Genomic DNA, 21,638 nt, shown 5'->3' with positions numbered 1-21,638 from the left:
CCCACCTTAGGCATGAAAGATGGTTGGGTGACTTGGGGCCATTCCTTCTCCCAGGGTGGTTGTTGTGGGGAAAATAGGTGGAGGAAGGAATATTAGTTATGTTCTCTACCTTATTATTTTTATATAAAATATATAATACATCGAAGCACTGTAAAAGCAATAAATAATAATTTATTTTTGATACAAATATTGTTTGTAGCAACAGTGCCTTGCTAATCCTACAAGTAATACCCCTGGCCACTTGGGGCTAGTTAAAACATGGGTGAAAATCCACCAGAAACGGAGAGGATAAAATATAAGTGAATTTATAATTGTTGGAAATGAAATCAGAAGCCATTCCTTTATATATATATTTTTTCCTTTTATTTCTTAACAACGTTCTTCTCTTTATTTTTACTTTCCTTTTTTCTTTAAATTTTAACTCTTCATGCTATCGATTCTTAAAATGAAAATGAATAATGAAAAAATCAGTTTTAGTTCTCACCTAAACTGGACAATAAAGAAAAAAGAAATCTGAGCACAAGCCAATCCCAAATCTTCCCCATAGTGATATCAAACAAATGCCATGAAATCCACAAGAGCAAAGTTTTGGCTCAGAGAAATAACAGAATAACAGAGTTTGAAGGGACCTCGGAGATCTTCTAGCCCAACCCTCTGCTCAGGCAGGAAACCTTACACTATTTGAGATAAATGGTTGTCCGGTCTCTTCTTAAAAACCTCCATCGTTGGAGCATCCATGACTTCTGGAGGCAAGAAAGCAAGTCATTCCACTGATTAATAGTTGTCACTCTAAGGAAATTTCTCCTTAAGTTCCAGGTTGCCTCTCTCCTGGATTAATTTCCATCCATTGCTTCTTGTCCTGCCCTCAGCTCAAGTGCTTTGGAGAATAGCTTGACTCCCTCTTCTTTGTGGCAGCCCTCAAATATTGGAACACCGTTGTCATTTCACCCCTGGTCTTTCTTTTCATCAAACTAAAGGAGAATTGACTTTTCTTCAACCCAAATTTGGAGTTAAAAACAACAAAAGGAAGAGGTGTTTGAAAACCCTACTCGTTCCTTCCTATTAATACCACCTCATTCCTGGCTTCCACACTGACCCTTGCAATTTAAATAAAGAAATACGAATGCTTCATAGCATCCTATTTGTGGGCCATAATATTAATTTATAATAATAATGTGGAGTCCTTGGGACTCTCTCTGCTTGGTTGTTTGCGTGCAGATGTTTCATTGCCTGGTTAGGTAATATCTATCAGCAGTGCTAGTGAGCGTGCACAGAAAATATAATAACAATTCATTAAATCCTGTATGACCTCTGACTCTCAACAGATATGGTTGGCTCAGTAATCAATCAAAGAAATTACAGTAAAATCCATAAAAAATAAAGATAAAAATGGCAAGCAGAGCGAAGGGAGGGGTTTCCCCTGCCAAAGATGGGTGAATAATTGACAAAATGTCATCATTCTCATATGTGCCAAATTCTAGTCCTTGATATTCCTAGTTATTACAGTCAATAGAATTGGTAGAGGATCCATTTGGGAAAGATGCATTTGAGATACCTGAATGAAGAAGATTTGGGAAATTTCCCCCAGGATCAGAAGCAATAACAGTAACAGATTTGAAAGGGACCTTGGAGATCATCCAGTCCAACCCGGTCAGGTGCTTTGGTAAATAAGTTGGCCACCTCTTTTGTCTAGCAGCCGTTCAAGTATTGGAAGACTGCTATCACATCACCCTGATCCTTCTTTTCATAGACCAGACATACCCAATTCTTGCAACTGTTCTTCAAATGTTATAGCTTCTAGGCCCCTAATCATCCTGGTGACTCTTCTCTGCACTCTTTCCAGAGTCTCAACATCTTTTTTGTATTGGGGTGACCGAAATTGGATGCAGTATTCTAGGTGTGGCCTTACTAGGACTTTATAAAACAATACAGGGTAGTCCTTGTCTTACAACAGTTCATTTGGTGACCATTTGAAGTTACAACAGCAATTTTGAGCTCCCTTGTGGTTGTAAGTCAAGGACTCCCTATATTCTACATTTTATCCTATTGCTGTTATTTCTGTACCACTATATTGATTACTATTACTATAACTATTATACTTAGCATACTCCATTACTATTCAGATACTACTACAATACTACACTCTACAGCAGGGGTGTCAAACTCAAGGTCTGCGGGTCAAATCCGGCCCTCAGGGTGCTTGGATCTGGCCTGAGAGGCTGGCCTGTAAACAGCACAGGACCAGCCCACGGTGCCTCTGCCGGTGAAAACAGATCCCCCCGCGCCCCGTTTTGGCTGGCAGGGGGCTGCAGAAGACCTCCATGGCCGAAAATGGGGCGTGAGAGGGGTGCATGAGGCCCGCCCCAGGCTCCATTTTCACTGGCAGAGGGCTATCAAAACAAACTAAAAACAAAAGGAGAAATGTTTCACCTTTTACCTTTGAGCAGTCAAGAAGGGACAGGAAAGGAGAAAAGGAAAGAGGAAGGACAAAGAAAAAGAAGGGAAGATGGGAAGAGAGCAAGGAAGGGAAAAGAAGGAAAGAGCGGAAGGAAGAAGAAAGGAGATGGAAGAGGGAAAGAAAAAGGAAGGAAGGAAAGAAGAAAGGGAAAGAAGAAAGATGAAGAAAAAGAAAGGAAGATGGGAAGAGAGCAAGGAAGGAAAAAGAAGGAGGAAGAGGGGAAGGAAGGAAGAAGAAGAGGAGAATGAAGAGGGAAGGAAAAAGGAGAAAAGGAAGGGAACGGAAGGAAGGAAGGAGATTGCAATGAGAGAGAGGGAGGGTCTCAGGGAAGTCCTGCTTTTAGCACTTGGCCAGCACAGGTGCCTCTGACACGAGTCCCGTGTCACGCCCACCATGGCCACGCCCTCAGCTGTGGTCATACAGGACTTACAATCAGTCGTTTAACAACCATTCGAAGTTACACCGGGCCTCCCCGGGGCTGCTTACAACCCATTTCTAAATCCTACTCCTCCCGTGGGTCAGGTAATTGCATTTGGGGTGCTTGCCCCATCTATGGACATTTGTAGCATCCTGCAGTCACGTGACTGTGATTTATTATATTTATGATAGTGTTTACTTCTGGTTTCCAGCAAAAAAAAATCCTATTGGGTATATTGGTGACCTGCTTAATGACCTTCACAACTGACGATTGGCATTCTACTCATAAGTCAGGGACTAATTGTAATCCTCGATTTACAACCGTTCCTTTAATGACCTTCAAAGTTACAACCGCACTGCAAAATGTGACTTGCCACCATTTTTCGCAGTTAATGACCTTTGCAGCCTCCCCATGATCACTTGATCAAAATTCAGATCGCTTGGCAACTGGTTCATACTTATGACCATTGTTGTGTCCCAAGGTCATGGGATCCCCTTTTGTGACCTGATAAGCCAAGTCAATAGGGAAAGTTGACTCACCCAGTTACTAGCTGATCGACCCCAGTGATTGACTTCACAACAGGAGCAAGGAAGGTCGTAAAACGGGACAAAACTCACTCAGCAAATGTCTCCCTTAACAACCGAAATTTTGGGCTCCATTGTGGTCGTAAGTCGAGGACTACTTGTACATTAATACTCACTTATTTTTCTGACCTCCTAATAGCAACCTCTTGAATAGCATTCGGCCACCGGATCAGTCTGCAGCGTCTCATGTTCTCCGAAATGGAAACCTCATTGCAATTTAACGTGGTTTTCCGTTTTTCCCCCCCCGGTGGGCAGATATTCCACATGACGTATGACCTGGCTAGCGCTGTGATGCGAATCATCAACCTCATCGGGATGATGCTCCTTCTTTGCCACTGGGATGGCTGCCTCCAGTTCCTCGTTCCGATGCTGCAGGATTTCCCTACTGACTGCTGGGTCTACATCAATGGCATGGTGGTAAGCCAGAAGGAAACAGGAAGAGGGGCCCACTGATCACTCCAGGGAGCCTCCTCCTTCTTCCTCCTCCTCCTCTTCCTCCTCCTCTTCTTCTTTTCCTTCTCCTTCCTCCTCCTCCTCTTCTTCTTCTTCTCCTTCCTCCTCCTCTTCTTCTTTTCCTTCTCCTTCCTCTTCCTCCTATTCTTCTTCTCCTTCTCCTTCCTCCTCCTCCTCCTCCTCTTCTCCTTCTCCTTCCTCCTCCTCCTCCTCCTCTTCTCCTTCTCCTTCCTCCTCCTCCTCCTCTTCTTCTTCTCCTTCTCCTTCCTCCTCCTCCTCTTCTTCTCTTCTCCTTCTCCTTCCTCCTCCTCTTCTTCTTTTCCTTCTCCTTCCTCTTCCTCCTATTCTTCTTCTCCTTCCTCCTCCTCCTCCTCCTCTTCTCCTTCTCCTTCCTCCTCCTCCTCTTCTCCTTCCTCTTCCTCCTCCTCTTCTTCTCCTTCTTCTCCTTCTCCTCCTTCTCCTTCCTCCTCTTCTCCTCCTCCTCCTCCTCCTCCTTCTTTTCTTCTTCCTCCTCCTCTTCCTCTTCTTTTCTTCCTCCTCCTCCTCTCTTCTTCTTTTTCTTCTTCTTCTTCCTCCTCCTCCTCTTCTTCTCCTTCTCCTTCCTCCTCCTCCTCTTCTCCTTCCTCTTCCTCCTCTCTCTTCTTCTCCTTCTTCTCCTTCTCCTCCTTCTCCTTCCTCCTCTTCTCCTCCTCCTCCTCCTCTTCTTCTTCTCCTTCTCCTCTTCCTCCTCCTCTTCCTCTTCTTTTCTTCCTCCTCCTCCTCTTCTTCTTTTTCTTCTTCCTCCTCCTCCTCTTCTTCTCTTCTTCTTCTTTTGGGTCAATCACCAGGAGACAGTGAGTTCTAGTCCCATCTTGGACATGAAAGCCAACTTCCTGTGTTTTCTTCAGTTCCTTTGACCTCCCATCTCCGATGTCACCCTTCCTAACCTATCTTCAGAAATCTGGATCTTTAAAAAAAAGAAAGAGAGAGAGAGATTGGGCGTTGAAATAACATTCGCTCAGAATGAATTTTTAGAAAAACGGACATGGGTCTAATTCTCTTTCCGGGGCAGTCTGTTTAACGAGAGTTGTTTTCATTTCTCCGCTGTAGAACGATTCCTGGAGCGAGCTGTATTCTTTTGCGCTCTTCAAGTCCATGAGCCACATGCTTTGCATCGGATACGGGCGCCAGGCGCCAGAAAGCATGACTGACATCTGGCTGACAATGCTGAGCATGATCGTGGGAGCGACGTGCTACGCCATGTTCATCGGCCATGCCACAGCCCTCATCCAGTCTCTGGATTCCTCTCGGCGCCAGTATCAAGAAAAGGTACGGGAGCTTTGGGGAGTGGTCTGCTTTTTAAAGTAATTTCATTTTCATTGGTGGGCATGACTTGGTGGGCGTGGCAAGGGAAGGATATGCTGTAAAATCCCCATTCCCTCCCCACCCCACTAACCTGCTTTCCAGCTCCGTTCTCCTGTGCAGGGCAACCAAAGAAGACCCAGCCCATCAGCTGGGACTCAATGGGAGGCAGAGAATAGATGGGGGCGGGGCCAGTCAGAGGTGGGATTTGCCGGTTTTTCTGAACTACTCAAAATTTCCACTACCGGTTCTCCAGAACCATCAGAACCGGCTTGAATTCCACCTCTGAATTGTTCCCCTTTTCACTTGGATGGCCCATAGATTTAAAATATTATTTTTCCTTCTAGAGGTTTGAGTACAGTTCGTCCTCAATGTCTGACCCCAATTCCGCTCAAAAATTTCCATCGCTAAGCCAAGACCGTTGTGGAGTTTTGCCCTCATTACAATTTTTTTCTGGCCACAGTTGTTAAATTGATCAGTGCAGATGTGAAGTTAGCAGCAGGGTTGTTAAAGAGGCTTCCCCATTGGACTTTGCTTGTCAGAAGGTTGCAAGAAGCGAACACGTGATCCCGGGATACTGCAACCATAATAAATATAAGTCAGCTGCCAAGCATCTGAATTTTGATCACATGACTAAACGGTCATGTGACCGAACAGTCCATAAGTCGCTTTTTTTCAGTGCCATTGTAACTTTGAATAATCACTAAACGAATGGTTGTAAGTCAAGGTCTCCCTGTATCTTGGATTCCAACTCTTATAATCCTACATCGCCTGATTTGGCCTTTTGTTTTCTCTTTCTTTTTTTCTTTATTCTTTTTTTTAAATACTTTATTAAAGTTCAAAATATTAAAAGGTTTACACAGAACAAAATGTTTAAAAAGCTTTACAAAAGTTTCTATAATAGAAATTATATCAACCACTTTCAACATCGTTATCTTGGCAGTACAGTAAGTTAGAATTTGATAGTTTTCCCATGTTAACTATATTAATTCGCAGTTCTTAATTGATGTTAATAAACAAAGCTTTGTGTTTTCTCTTTCTTTAGAGTAGCTACTTTTCTCTGTCTTTAGTGCTTTAGAAGAGGCCTCTTCTTCTGAGTCTGCTCCCTTTCTCCTTCTCTGACTTGTTTTGGTTTCTCTTCCCTTTGCGTTCCCCAAGTGAGACATTCTGCTTAAACTCTCCCAGTTAATTTCTCCTCCACCTTCTGCCTCCTTCAGTACAAACAAGTGGAACAGTATATGTCCTTCCACAAACTCCCAGCTGACTTCCGGCAAAAGATCCATGACTACTATGAACATCGCTACCAGGGCAAAATGTTTGATGAAGACAGCATCCTCGGGGAGTTGAACGAACCCCTGCGAGAGGTAAGCCTCATCCACGCCCACAGAAGGGGATGGACCTTGAGAAGGTGGAGAAGGAAGAGGTAGATCTTGGCTGAAGGTCTTCATGGTCCAATAGTGGGATTTAACAGAATCACAAAGTTGGGAGGGACCTTGGAGGTCTTCTAGTCCAACCCACTGCTCAAGCAGGAAACCTTACACTGTTTCAGACAATCTGTTTTTTTAAAAAAACCCAATGTTGGAGCATTCACAACTTCTGGAGGCAAGTTGTTCCACTGATTAATTGTTCTCACTGTTAGGAAATTTCTCCTTAGTTCTTGGTTGGTTCTCTCCTTGATTCCACCCGTTGCTTCGTGTCCTGCCTTCAGGTGCTTTGGAAAATAGATTGACCCATTCTTCTTAAATATTGGAACACCGCTAACATGTTACTCCTAGTCCTTCTCTTTTTTTTAGACTAAACTTAACCCAGTCCCAACCGGCCATTCCACAGACAATTTGAAAATAGAGCCTCCATATCTTGTGGCAGTCTACCTTAGGCAACCTTAGAACAACATGGTTATCTCTTTCTGGGATCTGCTAACTAAGGCCGATTCATCTAAATCAGTGTTTTTGAAACTTGGCAATTATAAGATCTGAGGACTTTCAATTCCCAGAATTCCCCAGCCAGCAGGAACTTCTAGGAGTTTTTGTCCACACAACTTAAAATTACAAGGGGGAAACACTGATTTAAGACCCCATACTTTAAACAATGGGGAGACACACAAAAGTTTGAGGTTTCTTAGGAGAATTTGAATGTTCCCCCCAAATAGCACTGTGTCCTATTAATGAGCACTTGTCCTCTCTTGACCCAAAGGAACATTTAAGAAAAAGCTGAGCTGTTTTTATGTAAATCGTGGTGAGACTCATTTTTTTTGTGTGTCTATCGTTCTCCAGGAGATTGTCAACTTCAACTGTCGCAAACTGGTGGCCTCCATGCCACTTTTCGCCAACGCCGACCCCAATTTTGTCACGGCCATGCTCACCAAACTGAGATTTGAAGTCTTTCAACCAGGGGACTACATCATCAGAGAAGGCACCATCGGGAAAAAGATGTACTTCATCCAACATGGAGTTGTCAGTGTCCTCACAAAAGGCAATAAAGAGATGAAGCTTTCAGATGGTTCCTACTTTGGAGGTGAGATAAATCAAGTCCGTCTTCATTCATATTTGTGGCATTCTGAGGGACAGGGACAGCTTTCCTTCCTAAAATTAGGGACCTTTGGAGAACATAAGTTTGGTTCACTTTCAAAATGGCTGCCAAAGAAGACTTGACCGTTCCCAAAATGGCTGTCAAGATAGGCATGAGAAGGTCCCAAACTGTCCGAAAGACAAAATAGCCCTATTTTTAAAAAAAATATTTGGATTAAGGAAAGAAAAAGACAAGAACTGAATTTAAAATTATGACATTTATAGCCACCAGCTTGACTGGAAATAATTGAAGGGGGGAAAAGACAAGGTTGGTTCCAGTAGATATCACCCCATTGTATAACACCAACGCAATTATTAAATTTGCGGATGACACGACAGTGGTGGGGCTCTTTAATAAGAACAATGAGTCTGCTTATAGAAAGGAAGTACAAGGGCTGACACTGTGTTGTAAAGAAAATAATCTTACACTTAATATCCAAAAAACTAAAGAACTTATAATTGACTTCAGGAGGAAGAGAGGTGTACATTTAGCATTGTACATAAATGGTGAGGAGGTGGAGAGGGTTGGTAGTTTTAAATTTCTGGGCACTTATATCTCGGAGGACCTCTCATGGACTATGAACGCTAACATGATTGTAAAGAAGGCACAGAAGAGGCTGTACTTCCTGAGAATGCTTAGGAAGATAAATTATCTCAACATCTCCTTCTGTCCTACTACCGCAGCACCATTGAGAGTGTCCTGACATACGGTATTCTTGCATGGTACGGGAGCAGCTCTGTAGCGGACAAAAAATGCTCTACAGAGAATCATTAAAACCGCCCAGAATATCATTGGGCTCCATCTACCAGCCCTGGAAGACACCTTCGCATCTCACTGTTTGAGGAAGTCGCACAACATTCTCAGAGACTCTTCCCACCCTGTGCACAATCTTTATGAACAGCTGCCTTCTGGCAGAAGATACAGAAACAATTAAAACTCGGACCACACGTTTTCTGAATAGTTTTTATCCCAGAGCTATCATTGCACTTCACAACGAACTTAAGGACCACCATCAGTGAGCTGTTGGACAGTCTTACTTGGTCTGTTGTGGGGATGCTTGTGTGTTTTTAGGAGGTGGGGAATTTTGGCGGGTGGGGAGGTGTTTGGGGATTGTCATGTGTGTGCACATGTTGAGTCTGGTCTCTGGGTGTTATGAGAATTTCGTTGTATACAATAAGGATGCAATACCGTACAATGACAATAATGAAGAATTCAATATCTAAGTAGGCTTTGTGAAGGACGGAAAGAAGTTGGCTTTAACCTCACAAAGGATGTATATATTCTTTTATCCTTAAGGGAGAAATCATTTGGAATCCAGTTTTTGGGGTTTGAATTTCCTTTTTCATCTTTCCTCCAGAGATTTGCCTCCTGACCAGAGGGCGTCGAACTGCGAGTGTGCGGGCGGATACTTATTGCCGCTTGTATTCCCTCTCGGTGGACAATTTTAATGAGGTCTTAGAGGAATACCCCATGATGAGGAGAGCTTTTGAAACCGTGGCTCTGGACCGGCTGGATCGCATTGGTACGTTGGGGGAATTGGCAAGGGAAGGGGAGGGGGTTATGGGCCAGGGTGTCCCAGTTGAAAACACGGGAAAAAAGGCATCCGGGTTTTATTTGGAAGATATGAGCTGCCCATTACGAGGAACGGGTAATCCTCGACTTAAAACCACAATTGAGCCCCAGATTTCTGCTGTTAAGCGAGACCTTTGTTAAGTGAGTTTTGCCCCATTTAAGACCTTTCTTGCCACCGTTGTTAAGTGAATCACAGCAGTTTTGAAGCTAAAAACAGTTATTAAGCAAATCTGGCTTTCCCCATTGACTTTGCTGGTCACAAAGTCGCAAAAGGGGATTCCTGTGACCCTGGGATACTGCATCCGTCATAAATATGAGTCAGTTGCCAAATGTCTGAATTGATCACACGACCACTGTGATGCTGTAACAGTCGTAAGTGTGAAAAAATAGACACTTTTTTTAATGGCGTAACTTTGAAGGTCATTAAATGAATGTTTGTAAGTTGAGGACTTCCCGCATTCAAGATGTTTTGGGTTTTTGAGCTTAACTCTTCCATGAACGGTCCCATCTTGTGTGTGAAACGACTTGCTTTGAAAACATGTTTGTTTGTTTATTATGCTGCCCTCTCTCCCAAAGTGACCCTGAGCAGTTTGACTATCTCAAAGTCAGAGTCGCAATTTTACAATCTTTTTCGCAGTGGTCGTTAAACAAATACCACACTCATTAAATGAACCCATGGTTTGCTGTGGGTGCGGTTGTGCCAAAAAGTGTAAGAAAAAGATGGTTTTTGGCAAAACCATCATAAAACATGGTCAGATAACAGATAACCAGAGTTGGAAGGGAGCTTGTAGGTCATCTAGTCCAACCCCCCACCCAAGCGGCAGACCCTACACCATAGCAGTCCAGTCTCTTCTTGAAAGCCTCCAGGGATGAAGCTCCCATAACTTCCGAGGGCAACTTCTATTCCATGGGTTGACTGTCCTCACTGTCAGAAAGTTTCTCCTTATTTCCAGGTTGAATTTCTCCTTGTTCAGTTTCCATCCATTCTTCCTTGTCTGGCCTTCAGGTCAGGTGACTGCAGGAAGCAGCAAACAGCCGTAAACACAGCCCAGTTGGCAGCATCCAAAGTGTGGCTGTGTGACTTGGGAGCAACAGTTGGAACTTTGAAACGGGGTTGTAAGTCCCCCCCCCCTCCAAGTAGATCCATCCTAACTTCGAACAGTCCCTAAACGGCTGGTCGCAAGTTAAGGACTACCTGTAGTTTTCCATGGGTATGGGAAGTGCTATGCAAGGGTATCAGTGGACTTGGATGTCTATGGAGATTCTCAGTCATCCAGGTCATGGTTGTCCAAAAGGTGCTTCTTCCAAAGGCAACTGGACTTTTTCTTGGGCTTTTTTTCCTTGAAGGGGTTTCTCTTCTCATCCAGGAAGCTTCTTCAGTTCTGACTGAATGGTAGAGAATGGAAGGCTTTATATTCCTTGCAGTCATGTGGTCATTCATACTCTCTCTAAGCTCAAGTGGCCTCAACGACTCTCAGAGAGAGCGCTAATGACCAGATGGCTGCAAAGAATATAAATCTTTCCCTTTGCCATCCTTCACTCAGAACTGAAGAAGCTTCCTGGATGAGAAGGGAAATCTCTTCAAGGAAAAAACAAAACAACCCAAGAAAGTCCAGTTGCCTTTGAAAAAGCACCACTGGGAGGGTGGACTTGGACTGCCAGGAAATCACGCCTTCCGCTCTTCTCTTGCAGGGAAGAAGAACTCCATCCTCCTGCACAAGGTGCAGCACGACCTCAATTCAGGCGTTTTCAACAACCAGGAGAACGAGATCATCCAAGAGATCGTCAAGTATGACCGGGAGATGGTTCAACAGGCCGAGTTCCAACAGCACACCGCCATGTATACCCCAACTCAGCCCCAGGTCACCTCAGCGATCGCCACCCTCCAGCAGGCCGTGGCGATGAGCTTCTGCCCTCAGATGGGCAACCCGCTGGTCGGCCCAATCAGCCTCGGGTCCCCACGGATGGTCCGACGTCTGCAGTACCAAGGAGGCCTTCCCGGGGCCTTCGCCATCTCGCCGGCCTTGCTTCAACAGCATCACCAACAGCAGCAGCTGAACCTACAGCAGCAGCAGCAGCAGCAGCAACAACTGGGTGGCTCGACGTTCCAGAACATGCCGCGGCCCCCACAGCCGAATGCCCCACTCCAACAGCAGCCCCCACCCCCCCCAGCCTCCGATGGCTGCTTCAGCCGGCCCTTTCCCCTCCGTAGTGTCCAGTCCCTCTTCCCAAAGCCCTCACGCCAGCCGGACGTTCCCGTACGGGGGTGCCAAGGGTCAGTCGGGATCCCAGCTCTCGCTAACTCAGCAGAAGCCGCCCGGTTCTCCACAGCGGCTGGCAGCTCACAAGAGCACCCAGGCTCTCCACACAAGCAGTCTCAGCCAGGAGACGCGGCCTCTTTCGGCCTCCCAACCTTCCCTCCCCCACGGCGCTCCTCAAACGCCCAGCCAGAGCCCGCCCTCTTCGGCTCACGAGTCCAATGCTTCGATCGCCGCGGGGCAGGGGGCCTCGCCGTCGTCGCCCGCCACTTCGAGCCGGAATGCCGGTAGCACCCCGCCAGCCGCATCGCGGCCGGCGGCCCGGAGCCCCCACCAGATGACCATGGCTGCCGCGTACCCTGGGACAGCTGCCTCAGGCATTCAGCAGGACCCGGGCGGTGCCCGCAAGGATTCCATCATTAGCGCCCCTGATACGGACTCAGCAAAGTCTAGGCTTCCGTCCAATTTGTGACCCTCGATGTAATCTGCCGGGGTGGGGGTGGGGGCTATGTCGGGTAGAGCTGGGAGGGTAGGAAACCGCCCCTCGCCCTAGCTGTGGGGCAGCATGAACTGGCAAGGGGGGGGCAGTTCTGCAGCACCCTTCTTGGCTCTCTCTCTGTCATGCTGACCATCACTTGCTCTGCAATACAAGCGGGGAAAGGAGCACCCCAGATCCGCACAGTCGTGTGTTTCGCCAGGTGGAGCTGGGACGCATGGGATTCAGTGTCAGGGAGGCTCGGCGGGACTTCTGCCTCTGCAGGAGGAGCGGGGTTGGAATGGAGTTTTTTTTTTTTTTTTTCCTAGCCAGGAGACAGAGTGCCAGGGACGAAGGAGCCGCCTGTCCCATCCTCTTCCTCACCAAAGTTTGGCTCCTGTCCAGCTGTCATCTTCATCCTGCCTCGCCCTGCTGTGTCCATTCCGTGAAAAGCCATATCTAGATTCTCATGCAATTTAATCCAGTGTGTGTAAAATATATACATACTTATATAAATATATATATATATATATATATATATATGTTTTCTGAGGTTTTCGCGGGTATTTGTATGTGGATCTTTGGTTATTCAGGTTTTCTCCCGCGTAAAATTGGAAGTATCTAGGCGACGTTTCGATGAAGTCCCGTTCATCATCTTCAGGCTTGTGTCTTCGGCTTTGTCCTTCTAAAGCTGAAGACACAAGCCTGAAGATGATGAATGAGACTTCATTGAAACGTCGCCTAGATACTGCCAATTTTACACGGGAGAAAACCCAAATAACCAAAGATCCATATATATATATACATACATACATATATATAAAATACCGAGAGAAAAAATTATATATATTTAGGAGTTAAACTGCATACGCAATGCCTTATACGCCATGCTCTGTGCTGAACCCAAAGGGGAAGAGACCTGCTGAGGAGACATTGAGGAAGAACGGTGTGGAATGGTGTCATGTCTTTCAGGCCAACTTTTGCTTATCCCTAGAACTGTGTTTCTTAATCTTGGTTGCTTTAAACCGTGTGGACTTCAACCCCCAGCATTCCCCAGCCATCATTTGTGGACTTCAAGTCTCAGAATTCCCCTGCTCGCATTTGTGAATCTCAACTCCCAGAACTCCCCAGCTGGCATGGGGAAGTCAACAGGTGGAATTCTGGGAGTTGAAGTCCACAAATGCTGGCTGGGGAATCCTGGGAGTTGAAGTCTAGGTGCAATGTGAAATGCAGCAACAGAGGACCAAAAGTGTGTTGGGGCTCAGGATTAAAGCCGCCATTTTGTGGAGTTCTCTTTGTTTCACACTGGTTCCTATTAAGTGACAGATCCGTTTGCATTTTGCTTCTCTGGAGTAGTCGCTTACAGCTAGTCCTCGACTTAAGGATTATTTGTAAAATGAAGGTTCAAAGCTACAACGACGTCAGAATAAGTGACTTATGACCCGTCCTCAACATTATGACCTGCATTGCCTCATCCTCAGGGTCATGTGATTGCTATTCAGGCGCTTGGCAACCAGCTCCCATTTAAGAGGACTGCGCCATCTTGAGATTACGGGGTTCGATTTACAACCTTCCCCAGATGGCTTCTGTCCTGACAATCAAAAGTCAGTTGGGGAAACTGGATTCACTGCACGATTGCAATCAAAATGTTCAAAAAAATTGGATCTGATTACTTGGTGACTCACTTAATGACAGCCTCACTTTGTAGTCGTAAATCGAGGATTGCCTGTAAGGTTGATTCTCCCCCCCCCCTTTCCCCTATGGTGCCTTCTTCTGTGGATCCTGTCTTTCACTTGGGGGATTGGGGTAGACTTGCAAAGATCATTAATCACAGATCTCCTGCCTTTTGGTTGCCTTCTGAAGTGGTGGGAGCTTCATCCCTGGCAGCTTTCAAGAAGAGACTGGACTGCCATCTGTCAGAAATGGTGTAGGGTCTCCCGCTTGGGCAAGGGGGGGCTGGACTAGATGACCTACAAGATCCCTTCCAACTCTGTTAATGTGCTAGGTTGACCAGTGAGACGCAGAAAAGCAACTGTGAATATCTTTAGTCAGAGGGTTTTCTTTTTAACAATGAAGGAAATGTGCTCTCTGTAGCTACTTGGATGAGTCGGAGGCTCTCTTGCATGGCTCTGGGGATTATTTTGAGGATTAGTGTTGTTTTGAAAGCATTAGACCTGCTTTTTCCACACAGCAAGCTCTATGGCTTGCCCTGAGGAGGAGGAGGAGGGATGGGCCCAAAAGCGATCGGTGAGTTTCGGTGGTGGCTGATGGGGTGCAGGAATTTTGGTTCCTGCACTTATATAACTACAGTGGAGCCCAAAATTTGATGAGGAGACTGGACTGGAAGTCAATGTGGAAGCCAGATTCACTTAACAACTATGATACTAACTGAACAACTACAGCGATTGATTTCACAACCATGGGGGAAAAAGGTTGTAAAACCTTTGGACTCAATTGTGGTTATAAGTCGAGAATTACCTGTATTTGACAGGGTGCCCAAATGTCCTATCCAGTTCCTGCTGCTCTAAAAATGGTGGAAGCAAGAGAAAAGATTTCTGAGAATAAGTTGGCACAATCAAGGAGGTAATTTTTTTCTCCTTATAACTCTGTGGATTAAAAAAAGGATATGGGAATATTTCAGATGCCAAATGCATTAACCTGTCAGCCTCTGCAAGAAAAGAGAAGAAAGGCCGCCCCAAAGAGAGGAGGAAAAAAAGTCCAAATAACCGACAAGGGAGCAAGCCAAATTAATTGTGCAGCAAGAATGGGTAGCAGTTAATCCTGGCTGAAGCTTTGAGTTTTGCATCAGGGATGAGCAAATGAGAAAATCCGGATTGTTGCATAAGATGGCAAGAGGGATTTATATAAGTGTGTGGAGAAAGTTTACTCATTGAATCGATGTTTTATGGCAATCCGTCTCACTATTGTGATTCTGGATGATGAACAAGAAATTAGAAGGCGGAACAACTCAGTGAATTACAGGGAAATTACATTCTCAGTCAGAGAATGTATCAGTATAGTGTATTACATGCTAGAGAGCCCCAAAAAATTATCTTGACAAGTCAGTGAAAAAACACTCACAAATCAGCCTGAGGGAGATAGATTGATACTACTAAGGAACAATTAATGAACTATCAATAGATAGATAGTAGAAAGTGATTGATGGATGATTAGGTAGATGGGTGGATATACAGACAGACATAAATATAGAGAGAGATACCAGTAGGTAGGTAGGTAAGTGGATGGATGGATAAATGAATGATAGGGAGATAGAGGTAGATAAAAGATAAGTAGAGAGGCAGAATGGGTTAGATAGGTGGATGGGTGAGTGGAGTAGATATAGACTGATGATAAATGACGGTGGATGGATGGATAAATATAGAAGATGATTTATAGATTATAGGGATTATAATTTATAGATTAGATAGGGATTAGATAGTTGATAGAAGGTAGATAGGTAGATGTAGACAGAGTGGATGTATGGATAGATTGGATAGAAAGATAGGTGACAGTTCCTTAGTAGTAGGTCCTTGGTAGTTCCTTAACAGTAGACAAACCAACGAGTAGAAAACAATATCCTTGTCAAGGAGGAAGCCACATCTCCATTAAGCTGGCAGAGTAAGCTACTGTATGTAAGGAGGGAGCCAACCCCACTCCCTTCTAGCACTGATGATGTTACCTAGTTGGATAAGGAAACGCCTCTAAGCAAACAACCAAGCTCAAAGACACCATGGACTCCACGGAGAAGGCACACCTCCTGGGTCCCATAAGATGATGTCACATTGAAGGGGTCCTGGAGCGGGCCTAGCCCATGAGTTCGGATAGGGTGAAACAATGGGAGGGGGCTCGAATAACCTGGCCCTACACCATCCAGGTGATAACCAGCACCTTGACATCATGGAATAGCAGAAATGCTCGAGCTGGTGAATTTTGGCACAATTGCAACTCGCAAGGTCTCCAAGGGCCACCCCATATAGAGTGTATTGCAGTAGTCAAAAGTCGGGGGGTTAATCAAGACCAGAGTCATTTATTCGCTTATTTATTTATTTATTTATTTATTTATTTAGATGGCTGCCCATCCACTCCAGGTGGCCAAACAGAACTACATTCTAGCCATCGCCACTATAACTCGTAGTTTCCAGATTCTCCCTTCCATTTCGCATATTCTTCTCTGTTTCGGTTCCAGGTGCCCCCATTTTCTCTCTCCTCTCCAGGGGTTCATGAGGAATGCAAGTTGGGGGTTCCTCTAGAGCAGCGGTCACCAATTTCGGTGGTCCGCAGAAAAAAAAAATGGCATTTTTTAAATATTTCACTTAATACTATTTATTTTTTAAAAAAATTCATAGTAGTGGTCCATGGGATTTAAAATTATGAATGTAGTGGTCCCTGCAGTCAAAAAGGTTGGAGACCCCTGCTCTAAAATATCTTTGGCTATATACCCAGCGAGGATCCAAATCCCCTCTTTGCTATTTGTTCCGTACTCCCAAGTCCATTTGACACCAATCTTCCATTGGCAGGATTGTAGCAGAAACGACAAAGAAGCCACAATTAAACCTCCTTCCTGCTTCTCTTAAGTTTCTGTCTTCCCTCAAGAAAAGGGAATCTCATTGGACTGCATGTGAATTAAACATCTTTCCAGGATAGTTCAGGGGCAAAAAAAAAGAGATCTATTTGTTTATGGGTTCTATTTTTCAAATGGCTTTAAAATATTTTTTTTAAAAAATATAATTATTTCTCCTTTATTCTCCCAAGAACTCTATAGCGGTGGGCTTAGCTGAGGGAATGAGCCCTTTTCTCAGGTTTTCGTGAACTTGGGAGTTCTGTAGTGAAATAAATTGATCCAGGGTTTCTTAACCTTGAGCACTTTAAGATGGGGTAGACCTCAATTCCCAGAATTCCCCAGCCAGCCTGGCTGGCTAGGGAATTCTGGGAGTTGAAGTCTACGCCTCCTTAGAGTGCTCAGAGTTGAGAAACACTGTTAATCATACTATCCCTTTGCGTGATTGTTCTTGGGGGAATCTGGAAGGAAACAGGCCATTGGCAGTTGTGTGGCAATACTCTCAATCCCTTGCACACCTACATACAAAGACACACACACATATACACCCCAGCCAGGGAGGAAGCAAAATGGCGGTTCTATAGATCGGCCCCCTGAGTTGTAGTCGTGCCGTGGCTGCCTCGTGCAAGACCCCACTCCCTGTGTGCTTTTGATCGTCCGTCCGGGCCTTGCACTTTGCTCTCCGAATCCCGTGTGCCTGTATGATTCCTATGGGTGTGCATTTGGTGTGCAAATGTATCTTTGTGTGTGTTCTACTATTCTGCAGCTTTGGAATCGCAGGTGTGGTTTTTGTAAGTGGAATGTGGGGCGGGGGGTGGTGGTGTTTGGGGCTGTTTGTGTGTATATTATCCGGATTTGAGAGATTTATTATTGATGGAATTTATTTATTTATTAAATTTATAAGCCTCCCCCCCGCCCTTCTCATCGTCCACTGACTGTGGGAGCCTTGCAACATCATAAAAGCACAATATAAATCCATTCAAACCTTAAAAAGATTTGAGACATTCAAAGTTAAGGGCTGAGCTAAGAGGGGTGTGTGTGTGGCTTTTTTTCTGATGTTTTCGATGGACCAGGGAGCTGTGCTGGCCACAGTGCTCACAATGGTGGGGTGAGACAGAGAAATGCACGGGAGGTAAGAGAGAGAGAAAAAAAATAGATTTCCTTTTGAATTTTAAATGCATTAACTTTTGTGCAGGAGGAAAAAGCAAAATGAACTTGGAGCTGGAGCCAAACTGGGAAATACAGCTAGTCCTGGGCTTACAACAGTTCGTTTAGTGACCAAAGTTGCAACGGCAGTGAAAAAGGTGATTTAAAACCGCTTTTTCACACAAGCGTTGGAGGAGTCCCGTGCTCACACGATCAAAATTTGGATGTTTGGCAACTGACTCATATTTATGACGGTTGCAGCGTCCTGGGGGGTCATGCCCTTTTGTGACTTTTTGACAAGCAAAGTCAGTGAGTAAGCCAGATTCGCTTAACAACGGTGTTACTAATTTAACAACTGCAGTGATTTGCTTAACAACTGTGGCAAGAAAGGTCATAAAATGTCACTTAACAAATGTCTCGCTTAGCAACAGAAATGTTGGGGTCTTTAAGTCGAGGACTACCTGTACACATTAGGCTCACTGGAGATTTTTTAAAAAAAATAGATTGGCAAACCATTTCACTGGCATGGTATAAGGTCTTTTAGCAGGGGGTTGGGTTGGATGACCTCCAAGGTCCCTTCCAACCTATGATTCTTCTATATTCTGTGAATCCATCCAGTTTTCTCCGCGATAAACCAGAAGTGATTCGCCATTGCTTCCAACCAAGATTTACTTTTCTTCCCCACTTCTAATCTAGTCCATCAAGACCTATTTCCTGCTTCGCTTTTTTTGAGTTGTGTCATCTGGTGTGTTTATTCCCACATCTTTAATCCATTTTTCTTTTATGTGAGAATTCAGCCACCATGTTTTTTTGCTCAGGATTTTGCCCTCAAAGCTGTGCTCAAATTGCCCAATGCCCTGAAGCCTCAGATTCTGGGGTTTCTTGCCTTGAAGGATATTATTTCCTTGCTATTCATAACAATTTTGTCACTTTGAATGCATTTAGCACTTTGCAAACACCAGAAAAAAATATTCCAATTTGGACCTAGCGGATGAAGCCGACTAGCCTGAATCCGATTTTCCCCTCATCCCTGACAGCCAAATGCTTCCATCTTCCAGCGAATAATAATAATGATCATTTATTAAAGTCATATGTCGTCCGGCTCCCAGACACTCTGGGTGGTTGCAAAGGTTTAAAAAACAAAAACCAGTGCAAAAAAAACCACTGTCAGGGCTCCAACAAATCCACCCCCCCTTTTTTTCAGAATAAAAAAAAAAGTTTTATTAGATGGCCATGTTGATGTTAGCGGGGTGCAGCTGACACTAAAATACATCATTTCTCCCTTGACCCTGGTTTTCCCCCCCATATCCCCTGGATGTATATTCTCCAATGGGACACATCCATAGCCAAGAGTCATCAATCATGCTCTCCAGTAATAATCTTGCGTGCCAACAGCTTTGGGCTGCCAATCTGAGGCATTTGAGGAATGCACTGCTTTCCCCCACAACTCTCTGCTGGCAACTAAAAAGACCAACGGAGTATTTTTTTAGTTGACAGCCACAACTTTTTCATAAAGAACAGAGTTGGCAAAGATGGGAACAAGGAAAAAGGAAGAGGTGCCTGCATCTTCATTCAGCTTCTTACAGGTAGTCCTCGACTTATAACTATTCATTCAGTGACCATTCAAAGTTATGACGGCACTCACTGAAAAAAAAAGTGACTTGCGACCAGTTTTCACGCTCAACGACTTGCGGCATCCACACGGTCACGCGATCACAATCCAGACTCTTGGCAACTGGCTCATATTTATGACGGCTGCACTAGCCCGGGAGTCACATGATCTCTCTGTGACTCTAACCAGCAAAGTCAGCGAGGAGTCCAGTCTCACTCAATAATCTTGTGACTAGCCTCGGTGGCGCAGTGGTCAGAGGGTGGTACTGCAGGCTGCTTCTGCTGACTGCCGGTTGACTGCAATTTGGCAGTTCAAAATCCCACCAGGTTCAAGGTTGATTCAACCTTCCATCCTTTCTGAGGTGGGTAAAATGAGGATCCAGATTGTTGGGGGCAAGAGGCTGACTCTGTAAACCGCTTAGAGAGGGCTGTAAAAGCACTGTGAAGCGGTATATAAGTCTACGTGCTATTTGTTAGGGATACACCCTAACACTATTGCTATGGCTACCAACTTAAAACAACTGCAGTAATTCACATAACAACTGTCGCAAAAAAAAAAAAAACCCAAGCAAAACTCCACAGCTGTCTTGCTTTGCAACGGAAACATTGGGCTCAATTGTAAGTCAAGGACAACCTGTATTTGCAGAAAGAAAGAAACCAGTGTTGCTAAAGAGGGGTGTGTGCTGGAAGCCCCCTTTTGAGATCAGGGGGGCCAGGGGGGTGTTGTGATGTGAGAACTCACAAAATGTCCCAGTGTAAATCTGAGAGTGAAACTTACAGATCTGTACATTGCTGAGACCTCAGATGGGAGTTAGTTTAATAACCTGAGTTAAATATATTAGACAAACCGTGATGCTGCATTTGTGTGGAATTTCTGCGCAGAACTGTGGGATTTTTATAACACAAGGACCAAATCAGAATCTGAAGAAAGGCCTGTATTCCCCCTTAAAGAAAAGTTTAAAAACTTATATTTATTGATTTGATGCATAGTCTAACTTTTCTACCGGGGCTCAAAGCAGCGTACATTTGCTTTTTCCTCTCTTTTTTCCTCCCCTACAACAACTCTGTGAGGTAGGTTGGGTGGAGGGAGAAGCGCCTGGCCAAACTCGGCCTCCTGAACCTTGGGGTGCCAAGGGTGGATTTGAACTCGAGGCTTCCCATTTCTAATCCAACCTCTCGGAACCGAAAAAATCATCATAAATCGTTAACGGGTGGCCAGCTTGGATCTCATCCTTTAATAGAATGATAGAAGAGAAGACTTGGAGATCCACTTGTGGATGAGATGCTTTCTTGCAAGATCAACTATTTGGAGCCGACAAAATGAGACCTTGGTCAACTTCTGGAGATGAGCAGGAGGGAAAAGTGTGAGAAGAGATAGCAACTGGAAACAACTTACAAATCTGGGAAATGGGTTGAATCTCTCTGCACGTGTCAGGCTGGTTTAAGCTTCATCCCAAACTGGGTTCACTTTTGGGGGGGTGCCATCCCTTGAGACTTTCAAGAAGAGATTGGACTCCCATCTGTCAGAAATGGTGTAGGGTCTCCTGCTTGGGCAGGGGGTTGGACTAGATGACCAACAAGGTCCCTTCCAACTCTGATTATCTGTTATTGTTTTTGGGCCTACAACTCAAACTTACGTGTGGGAATGATGGATCTTTAAAAAGAGGTTCAGCTTTCAAATATACACGCCCCCACCAAAAAAAAATGAGGCTTATTTTGGCAACATTAAATTCTGTGGTTTTTCTTTCTGCTGGGACTGAATTTTTGAATGTGGCTGTGGGACCCCTCCTTCCACTCCACCCCTTGTGTTCATCCCCGTGTTACACTTTGCCTATTCGGCCTTCCAGCCTGCTGGGGAAACGGAGAGTATTTCTCTTTCCTAAATATTATTTTTCTGCCCATGGGAAGGGCAGGATAGGGGACGGATAGATGAATCCAGCTGCTGCAGACAGCCGATCCGATCTCTTTCACGGAAGCCAAATTAAAAGCCCCGGGCAAGCCCCTTCTGTGCCACTTGTGTCTGTTGTTATGTTGAATGTACAACCAATAATAATGGATGATGACTTTTAAGTCGCCAAATGTTGGGGTGGTTGAGCAGTAGAGCTCCGGCTCCCGCAAACTGTCTGCTTTCCGTCCTGGGACGATTTGTTCATCTGGATCCATCTTACGTAATAAACATGACCAAGCTGAATGATG

At 44.8% G+C, this 21,638-nt stretch overlaps 1 protein-coding gene and 1 long non-coding RNA gene across 2 annotated transcripts in view; both read left to right on the top strand.

Moving 5' to 3' along the window:
- HCN2 (hyperpolarization activated cyclic nucleotide gated potassium and sodium channel 2) overlaps positions 1-12,783 on the top strand; it is a 68,335-nt gene extending 55,552 nt beyond the window's left edge. The window contains exons 3-8 of the mRNA XM_087921110.1: positions 3,716-3,877; positions 5,003-5,221; positions 6,472-6,618; positions 7,528-7,768; positions 9,180-9,344; positions 11,087-12,783. Coding sequence (XP_087777236.1) covers positions 3,716-3,877; positions 5,003-5,221; positions 6,472-6,618; positions 7,528-7,768; positions 9,180-9,344; positions 11,087-11,943 — 1,791 coding nt within the window. The 3' untranslated portion in view covers positions 11,944-12,783. The remainder of the gene's footprint in view (positions 1-3,715; positions 3,878-5,002; positions 5,222-6,471; positions 6,619-7,527; positions 7,769-9,179; positions 9,345-11,086) is intronic.
- A 7,164-nt stretch (positions 12,784-19,947) lies between these two features.
- LOC148128383 (uncharacterized) lies at positions 19,948-21,638 on the top strand. Its single transcript, XR_015741300.1, has 2 exons — positions 19,948-21,247; positions 21,351-21,638. It is a non-coding gene; the product is annotated as an uncharacterized LOC148128383 (long non-coding RNA).

Source organism: Pseudonaja textilis, chromosome 1 (genome assembly GCF_049901715.1).
Source record: "Pseudonaja textilis isolate UNSWEBS1 chromosome 1, rPseTex1.2, whole genome shotgun sequence".
In the NCBI taxonomy this organism is placed as follows: Eukaryota; Metazoa; Chordata; class Lepidosauria; order Squamata; family Elapidae; genus Pseudonaja; species Pseudonaja textilis.
The sequence above is the reverse complement of the archived record's forward strand: the minus strand, read 5'-3'. Positions and strand labels throughout refer to the sequence as shown.